This window comes from Xylocopa sonorina, chromosome 1, assembly GCF_050948175.1.
Source record: "Xylocopa sonorina isolate GNS202 chromosome 1, iyXylSono1_principal, whole genome shotgun sequence".
Taxonomy (NCBI): domain Eukaryota; kingdom Metazoa; phylum Arthropoda; class Insecta; order Hymenoptera; family Apidae; genus Xylocopa; species Xylocopa sonorina.
The window spans coordinates 13982478-13993090 of record NC_135193.1 but is presented as its reverse complement, the minus strand read 5'-3'; the positions used below and the strand labels follow the sequence as shown (position 1 = coordinate 13993090).

At 27.7% G+C, this 10613-nt stretch overlaps 2 protein-coding genes across 2 annotated transcripts; one reads left to right on the top strand and one right to left on the bottom strand.

Annotated features, from left to right (window-relative positions):
* The first annotated feature begins 366 nt into the window (after positions 1–366).
* LOC143428183 (uncharacterized) lies at positions 367–4540 on the top strand. The gene is made up of 8 exons (XM_076902906.1): positions 367–501; positions 624–791; positions 2021–2356; positions 2435–2640; positions 2945–3191; positions 3284–3514; positions 3604–3855; positions 3924–4540. The coding sequence occupies exons 2-8, from the start codon at positions 690–692 to the stop codon at positions 4149–4151; spliced, it is 1602 nt and encodes a 533-aa protein (XP_076759021.1). The 5' UTR covers positions 367–501; positions 624–689; the 3' UTR covers positions 4152–4540.
* Positions 1659–9444, bottom strand: Mfs10 (major facilitator superfamily transporter 10). Its single transcript, XM_076902884.1, has 8 exons — positions 9120–9444; positions 8102–8328; positions 7285–7521; positions 7116–7203; positions 6816–7036; positions 6207–6737; positions 5989–6100; positions 1659–1919 (listed from the first exon to the last, which is right to left on the bottom strand). The coding sequence occupies exons 1-8, from the start codon at positions 9187–9189 to the stop codon at positions 1756–1758; spliced, it is 1650 nt and encodes a 549-aa protein (XP_076758999.1). The 5' UTR covers positions 9190–9444; the 3' UTR covers positions 1659–1755.
* Positions 9445–10613: the final 1169 nt, after the last annotated feature.

Below are 10613 nucleotides of genomic sequence, written 5' to 3'. Positions count from 1 at the left end.
GTATATAGACGCCTTTACATAAATGAATTTCGGCATTTTTCGTGCGCAGGCGTTTGAAAGTAGTATTAAAAATCTAACCTAATCTAACCTGACCTAATTAACTGAACCGCCAATCGGATTAAAGTTCTAGCTAACGTAAACTTTTTCTAACGTTCTCTTGCTAATTTCTAGGTTACTTTATAGATTTACTAAAAGATACTTAAAGGCTGCTTTGGCAATCAATTTTAAGTAATGTGTAAAATGAATTGTAAGTAATTATAATTGTAATTTTAGTTGAAACTAGGAATTTCATACACATATATTACATACACTGATTGGCATTGTTTCAATTGGTCTATTTGAAATATACAATCTAGAAATGGCCGCCAAATACCGGCTTTGCGTGAAACGATATTTCTTATTTGTAGCTTTCCATTTTTGTTTAAGCATGTGAAAAAAAGGAAGGCGCATGTATTTAATACCTTTGGAATGTACGAATAAGAATAATAATACATATTACACGTGCGTATAATACATTTATTTTAGTAATAACTTGTATGTACAAAATTAAGTAGCATAATCCACAAACAATACAAGTTTTCATTGCATTTGTTTATTTTAACGTCTCAATTTGGTTCTTTAAGGCTTCAAATTTTATAATTACTCGTGAAATTGATTTTTATTATTAACTGTCAAAACAGTTAAAAACAATGGATAAGTATCAACATGTAAGGACATTCATATCGGCAGTTTCAGAATATACTAAGCATCCAAGTGAAACAACAGCTTCACTATTGCAAAGAAATCTTGGGGTAATTAAATGAATTTTTCATATCAATTTTAAGCAATCTTAATATTCAGTTAATGATATTATTTTTTTTAATAAAAATTTATGTTTGAAAGGTAATAAGTGCATCGTTAGATTTGAGCATATTTGACCCTGGAACCAGCATAGCAGCAGAATTCTATGTTAGTTTGCACGAGCTTATGAATTCTTTAGCTTCCAGAACTACTTTGATTTGGAGTACTGTTGATGTTTTACAAAATGCTTGTCGTAATGCTGCCGCGAGGCAAGCTCTAATTCACACATATAAATTTGCACCTATATTAGCAAGATTATTAGAGGTACATATTTATTTTGTGTTTTCATATTTAATTACATATCATAATTGAAAGTAAAATGTACAATAAAAATTTAATAGGCAAATCTAACAAGTGAGAAAAGAATACGAGTACTGAAGCTACTTCAAGAATTGACATACGGCATAAAAATATCTTGGCAAGAAGCTCATTTACCTTATTTGGTATCAATATTAACACAATGGGTAACACAGTCCAAAGAAGAAAGCATTACCGCACTCTCTTTAGGAGTACTAGTAAATCTTTGTTATAAAAATCTTCCAGCGGTATACACTCTAATGAGAACAATTGATACAAAGGCATTCATACGAACATTATTAAAACTACAACATTGCAATGTTAATACTAGTGTGCAATGCTGCAAACTTTTAATTATATTAGAACATACAAATACAAATATTTCTGAGAAATATATTCTGGATTTTGCTGCTGTTACATTTAGTAGCCTCATCACTGCTATGAAACAAAGAGATGTTTTATTATTGAGACATATTATAGACTTCTTTGATGATGTTGGACAAAATGAACATTCTCATGCTGTGTTACTTACATATCCCTAGTGAGTCATTTTATTGTTTCTTTTATTTTACTTTTCTTTTTGTAATATGTTTAATATTAATCAATTATTCTGATTAGTTATGGCAAGGATGTAGAAAATGTATTGGCTACGTTAGAAGATAATGCAGATCCAGAATGTGTTGCTCTTATGATGGAATTTTTATCATCTCTAGTAAAGCTAAAATTGTCTGCTTTAGTACCTTTATATCCTTTATGTGTAAAAACTGCTATGACTTGGGTTCCTGTTGAGCAGGTATTTATATAAATATATCATATATCTTCATTTTATGCAAAGGTGACTAATAATAATTAACAATTAGATTTTAATTGTTCTTCAAATTAGGTATGTTCAAAAGCATTAGCGCTAATAAGAGTCACGGTAATTGATGCGCGTCGTACTAAAACATCTTCTGAGGTGTTGGCAGAGTTGGATGCTTCGGTCTTAATGCTTATAATAAATATAGAAAATAATGAAGTTCAAGAAAAATATGAATTAACTTTTGAAACTGAAACAAAATTAGCAGAGTTAATGCAGTTATTTCAAGAAATGGTTAAAACTTCTACACTTAGGACAAAAATAATGCAATCGTTAAATGAACAAATAATAAGCAAATTATTAAGTCCAATGTTGGATTCTGAAACATGCCCAGCTGGTGATTGGCCAGGGAATTTTATTCAAGTATTGTAGTCTTAGTTTTTAAAATGTAATAATTTATCATTTTTAGAGGGAGCATAATTTTATTTTCTACTTTACTAGAATCCCACTACAAACTTATGTATTCATGCATTAGCTTTGACTGCCGATTTAGCAGCTCACAATTCGCATTGGTTAACATTATATTCTGAATTGCTTCGAAAGAAACAAATTCAGATGACAATGGCGCATGCATTATTTTCTGGTGATACAGATGTTAAGCAGAAAGTTTTACAGTTGACATCCACTGTAGGATTCCCCCAAGAGTGGTAGGTTTCATCTCAGATTGTATTCACACAAGAAAAAATTGCTTAAAAGCTAAATTACAGATATTTCATACTATAACACATATAATGTATTATATCCTAATATAATTGAATATATTAAACAATATATAATTATATTATAATATATTATATAATATTTATATTATTACTTAACTAAAAACATTATTTCACCTTCATTATTAAGATCAAATATTTCAACAACAAATTATTTTAATTTTTATTGATGAAAACTCTAGACAAATTCACTATCACACGCAAATTGTATCCCATATTTTTGTGTGACAAGTGTTTCCGCGGTGGCGTTTTGTATGAAGCAACTGGAGCCCTTGATATTGGTTCAAAGTACTCCTGGTATGGTCACAAATATTGGAAGTAAATTGTCCATAAATGCAAATAGTGAAATGGCTCCACTATTTTCTTTTGCGCAAGAAGAACGACTTGATATGTTTTTAGCAAAATTAAAAAGAGCTTATGAATCAGATCAAATCGGCGATATTACCACATCAGCAGTAATGGAATTGTACGAATATAAGGTATATCTAATGTCTAAGCATAGAATGCAATACATTTTATTATAAATGAAAATAGTTCTTATAGTTGTTACATTTTAACAATATAAAAAAAGTTAGCAGCTATGAGACATGCAGAACGGGCTATGCAGTCTAGTTTAGAAGCAGCAAATAATCACGGAACTAGTCTACAACATCGACTAGCTCAAGTAGTAGCTGAATCAACTCGTTTACATCAAATGTTATTCGACACACAGCAATGCTTAGAAGGAGTGAAATCTACATTGACTGTAAAACTTGCTGAAGCAGAAGAGCAAAGTAAAAAAGCAGTTGCTATTAAAAGACAGGTTCATATTCTCTTTTTTTTTTACAGGAAATCTGTAAAATTAAAATTTAATATATGTGAAAGCTAAAACATAAAAATCATACTTCATAGGAAATCGAAGGATTAAAAAAAATAGTAAATGACAAGTGTGCTAGTATTGAACATTTAAATATAGTACTTACGCAGCATAAGCAGGAACTGGAAACTAGTATTACCAGAATTGAAGCGTTAAATAAAAAAATAAAAGAACTAGAATTTGAATGTACAAATGCAGATGCAAAAACTACAGAAATGTCTAATAAGAATCACGAACTGAGTAAATTACTTCTTAAAATGCAAGATCAACTAAATAAGAAGGATCAGGTATGCTTTTGTTAATGGAGTTATTACATAAAATTTTACTAATGATACATGTATTCAATTTTAAATAGGTAATAGAATTGAAAACTACAGAAATTCAATCCAATCAAAAAGATATTTCTGCACTCAAACAAGAAACTCAACAGCTTTTACAATTAGTACATACATATGAGAAAAATATCGCTGAGAAGGAAGAAACAATTAAAAAAATGAAAGCAGAATTGATAGATCTAAGTCGAATGCGAGATATGATTTTTGAACTTACTGCTAAAAAGAAGGAAGACTTAGGTGCCAGCTAATATTACACTTTAGATGGATAATTTCATAAAACATATTTTGAAAGTATCAAAACAATTTGATAGTAAATTAAAAAAAAAACATTTCTTATTAATATATTTTTCTTATATATAAATATATATTTTTAATAGTAAGCAATGGAGAAATAAATTGTTCGTACATACACATGTATATTAAAAAACGAGAACAGAAACCAGCAATATTAATTGCAATAGGTTTATTTTGTAAATATAATTTTGCCATTTATTATCATTATTTAAATATAATTTTACATTTCTATGAATAACGTACAGATTATATACTTTTAATTAATTTTTAACGTAAAATTTTTATATTAAATTACTCTTGCATGCAACGTATTATATTTTCATTTATTGATATGAAAAGGACATACGGAAATCGACGCTTACATAAATTATTGATGCTTCTCTTTTTTCCCACATAATACAGATACAGTAAATGTTTGTGCTACTTACTTTCCATTTTTAACCAAGTAGCCTTTGTACAAACATTTATGTGCTAAACCACTTCCACAATTGGTTAATGATTTAATGTTAATTGGATTATAATATTAATATAATTAATGTAATTTATATACACTAAAAGCATATAAACGCATAATGTAAAATTTTGAATTTAGTAAATGAAATTTATTCAAAAATTATTTCATGAAAAAAAGACCATTTTATGCAACAGAGTTAATAACGTAAATCGTAAGAACAGTAAATGGTAATAATTTTTTTTATTTGAATTAATATCGAAATGTATGTACAAACTTTGCACTATCTTTCATGATTCATTACACTGATATGTATAAACAAATATATTCACTGTTCATTTAAAATATTTTATTTCCCTTTTTTTCATTTTTTTTCTTTGAATAAAATATGTTCATTTTTATATCGTTACATTTGAAATAAAATAATAATTTTACTGCTATTTAGGTGTAAGAATTGTCCTTATAAAAGTTGTGTTATCTTAACACTTATTATCTTTTACCGTAGATATATATTATTTTTTGTTAATACATTTCCACAATTTTGTAAACCTGTATCACATTGCTCTTTGTTTGAAATTTATATCGTTTTTACATTGAATATTTACCACAGGAAGTAAAAAGATAATCTACATCCTGCATGAATATTTCGATCGCACAACTATTATCGTGTGCGTGTTTATCATTCTTTGTTTTTAAAACACAGAAAAACAGTTGTCATCATTAAAAAATTTTTATCCTGCATTATACTATCGTTTCTAGATGATTGTTTTATATACATATAAAATTCTTACATACAAATTATAATATAGAGTTCTGAATATTTTTATACATAAATATAAAATATATTTGCAATAATTTGCACTTTTTGACATAGTGAGATTAAAGTAAATTAAATTACTTCTAGATTTTATTAGATTATACCAATTTTTCATGAACATAATTATTGAAACAAATTAAATATAAAAAATCAAAACATTTTTAAAGCTATATTGTCATATAAACAGCTTCACTGGAATGTTACAAAGTTCATTTGTTGAACTTCATTAACATAGTAATAAATACTGATAAAATATTACATTACATAATGTAATTTAATACTATTTTGTCAAAAAAAGCAAAGAGACAAATTATATGAGATTGAAACTGCTTGGCCAATAAGATATTGTTAATATATCAAACGTAAAAGTACAGAAAAAATATTTGTGCCTAAATGACAGTAATATTAAAAAAGGATAGCATAGCAATTAATTAAAATGAACTGAGAGCTACTCTGTCTAATGGTAAATTATTTTGCACATAAGATGTTTCATGTCTAATGAAATTTTGTCATCATCTGCTACCTTTGCTCCATGGTTGTTCTGTAGCAGATGCAAAGATTAAATAAAAACAATTGGTTGCTATATTTATTCCTGCTGCTAACCAGAACACTGCATGCCAACGAGCTAACGTTTCCTACAACATAAGTTTTTGATTATGTAAGATTTTCTTTATGTTATAATATATTAAACATCCCAGTATACCAATAGTAACAATAACTACATTTAATCATAATACTAACGTGTCCTTGGACTAATCTTCCAATAACATATGGAGCTAAAAATCCACACGCATTGGCAGCAGCATTTGTTAACCCATAAAGCGTTCCTGCATATCGTGGTGCTAAAGCAATATGATTCATTTGATTTCCTGCATAAATTGCACCTTGTAGAGATCCTAGTCCAGCCAGCATCATCATAACTGTCATACGATCACATTCAGCCCAGATAGCGCCAATAAAACTGAGACTTGGTCCTAACGAAGCCACTGTGTTCCATAATTTGAATGATGCTAAAGGAGATAAAAGCTGACGGGCAAGGAGGGCATCTGCAAAACTTGATATACCAAGTCCGACTAACCAAGAACTTAAATAAGGCAGCGCTGAAAGGAATGCATCCTGTTGTACATCAAAATGTAAAATTTTATCCATATATGTTGGTAATTCTGTCAGAAGGGTATAAAAGGACCATGCTTGTCCACATTGAGTAATAGTTATAGCCCACATAGGTAGTGATGTAAATACTGATAACCAAGGAACTCCTGAATCATTGTCCTATTTCAAAAATAAATTAAATTAACTTCTATTAATAGGATATGAGCATAAACTTAATTTAATAAGATTGAAAGAAACCTCATCCATTTTTTCTATGCTAGCTTCTATGTATTCCTTTTCAAGAGGATCAATTTTTGTGTGTTGCGCAGGTGTATCGAAGATGAAAATCAACCAAAATGCATACCATACAATACCAAGACTCCCGAATAAATAAAATGCAAGGGGCCATCCACCCCAAAGTTCTAATGAACACAGCCATCCACTCACTGGTAAGGATATAACAGTTCCAAAATTTGCACCTATATCAAAATAAATAATACTAATCAATTTTGTATATAAATCAAATTTATCAAATATTTAAAGAAGTAAGATAATCACCTGCATACACTACAGCAGCAAATTTGCTTCTTTCTAAAGGCGGCACCCAGTGTGCCAACATACTATGCATTGCAGGGAATGTAACACCCTAATTAAAAAATGATATGAATAATTAATTAAATTAGTTTTTATAGATGTATTTCTTTACTTTAACAGAAACGAAAATTACCTCTGTAAATCCTTCTGCCACTCGTACAGCTAAGAATGGTACTAATCCTGCATATGCAGCAAAAGGACTAATTACAGTCAGTACAGCAGTCAAAAACACTCCCAATCCATATATTAATTTTCCACCATATTTTTCAGCCATCCTACCACCTGGGACGTTTGTAGTTACGTAACCAATGAAAAAAGCTCCCAGGATAACACCTTGAGTTTTTTCATCCCAATTAAATTCTCCTGCACTCTTCAATGTTATGTTAAATTAATTCAGTAACAATTACTTTCATTACGATTTAATGATAATTTATAACGATATGCAAAAAGTTTAGAAAATTTTTTTTTATATTAATCGATCAATAATTAATTATAACAAATAATACTATTAATTACTTTGAATAGATAAAAAAAATATAAAGTGATAATATATTTGACGTAGTTATTTATAAAAAAACAGATGAATTCATAATAACATAAATGCAAAAGATGTAGGCGTTAAAAAGCGTATTATGTCCATGTGTATAGATTACATTAGGAATGATAAGTTTGCATGAGTAATATGATAATAAAAACATAACTAACTTTGACATTTGATCTGAATCTATATCGTACATGTACAATACATAAAATAATAGCTCAATAAGTGTTACAAAATGTGTAATAAGTATAAAATATGTATTACATATTAACAAATTATTGTTTAAATTATTATTTATATTTTATATATGTAAAACTTATAATATGATAATATGAGTAAAAAAAATATATGTTACAAATTATGCTGGAATATCATACAATTAATGTACGATAAAATATTTTCAACTAACTGGAATAAATGTTCCATTAATGGGCTTTTCATTAGGGCAAACATCCGTAGTATTGTTATCATCGTTATTATGGGGCACTGCTGTTTGATTCACCATTGAAACGATAGCTACAGATAAATTTACTCTCATAGCATACACAAGTGCAAAACCCAGAAATCCCAGAAAGCCTAATGTATGCCTTGCTTTCATACATGATCTTGTATCGGATAGTATACCCGGTACACTAGCTGAAAATAAAAGTTTTCATTGGACTTACGCATAGCTACATAACTAATGATTGTATTAAGTATATAATTATTGTCAAATGGAATTCTGTTACTATTTATTTTGCTCTCAATTAGTTTAATAATATTTTGTTTTTCTAATTTGTAATTAACTAAATTCTCCATGCTTATTTTTAAAAAAATGTTTCTTTGATATATGTTTGTATATAATTTACAATTACAGTTGTAAATAACACTTTCTGATATAAAAAAATATTAAATTTGTAAAAGAACTTGTGTATATACTATGTAACTCTACTAATTTAAGCACACACAATATGTTATGATATTTTCAATTAACCTGATCCATCTTCTAATAAATTTTTATATAATTTCTGGTACTTTCCTCTTTTTGACATTTATTGTCATTTAAATAAGTTTAATGTTAGACTTATAAAATAAATTTAAAACTTCTAATACATTGTAATATGCATGTATATGTGTATACATATAGGTAAATACAAATTCTCTCATAACATGTAATCATAATGTGTGTTTTCAAAAATTAAGTAACTATTAAACAAAATTTCGAAACGATTTCAATTTAATATAGCTGAATTAAAATAACATATGTAGAAATGCTGACAACTGCCTGACACTATTGTAGATAGTCCTGTCAATCCTTTGTTTCCAAACAATGCCTTCCTACATTACCCAAAAAGTGTTGGTAAATAAGATTATGAGAAAAAGATAGTTACGCACGAGAAGTAGAAAATTTTTAATGAATGCGTAAGAACAAGGTATAAAATGCAAACCTTTCTCTAAAGAATCATTGATACACAAAGGTTGGTCGTCCCTCGAGACACTTGGATCTAGTATTTCCATGTTTCCCGTATACTGTTTTAGAGACACTTTCACGTCAATTTATTCGATTTTCTAATTGTAAGCATCGAAGATATTTCCCACTACACCACGTCGTGCAATTGTAATTTTGTTCATTTACAACACTGATAGGACAACGGAACAATATGTAATTAGATGAAGGAGTTGGAACGAATTTTGTTGCTAAATATGACGCGTATCAAGTAAACCGTCGTCTGCTGTCATCACCGCCTGGCGCGAATTGCTGCGCACTCACGTCATTCAAGACTATGTAATACATATGCAAACTTAATGGTCATACTTACGCATGTACGCAAGTATGCTTGCCAGGCGCTTTACTCTTTTCTGAACTTTTTATAATTAAATGACTAAAGGATAAATTGAGATATAACGAAACACGATCATGTTTAAAGTACATCTATAAATATGAATCGCATTTGTTTGTTGTCAAAAGTCATATAAATTAATTTTTCATGCTTTTTTGTAGAATTATAACTATATACATTAAATTCAATTGATAAGAAATTTTTCAAAGTAGCACATTTAATTGTACATATTCTTTAAATTAATTCTTGAAAATAGTTTCAAAGTATAACATATTTATGAAGATATCACATTTCAAAATTAATACTTAATTTTTTTCAAAACGATCAATTTAATTGACAAGTTTTAAGGGTTCATACACTGATACTAATGATGATTTACACTCTCTCAATTTCAATTTCGATAATTTTATTTCTTAATATGTATATTAAAAATATTGTTTGCTTCGATAAGAAAAAGTAGGTTTTTCTCTTAATAAAATATTAAGTAGTATAAAGTAAAAGATTTTATGTATAATTATTTTAAATTTAAGTATCACATTAAGAATTGTTTAAATATTATGTATTTGCAAAACATTATTTATTATCTAATCATATGATTCATGTATAATACAATTTCATATAATTGTCAATATTACTTAAATTTTAATAACTTTATAAGCTGAATAAAATTATTATGTAGTTTATTTTAAGAAAAGCAGCATTAGTTGTAATAGAATATGTAATTATTGTTTTTATTAACTGCCTATTTTTTAGTTAGGCAGTTTTGTTCCATCATAATTCATTAATTAGTAATTTATAGTATTTATTTAAATTTCATAAACACTAAAAATGTATAAATATTAATTATGCAAATGGTTAATGTACCCTGCAATAAGAACAATATATTTTGTAACTTTTATTTTTACCGTGAACATTTTATCTCTTCTAGATATCATATATATATATATATATATATATATATTTTTTCTTTTTTATTGTCTCTAAATAAAAGATATTTAAAATTATGTATACATGTTACTACTTTTCTTAAATACAGCATTTATATGAAAAAACTATTAAACATATTGACTCCTTTGTTTCTAATTATTATACATATCATTG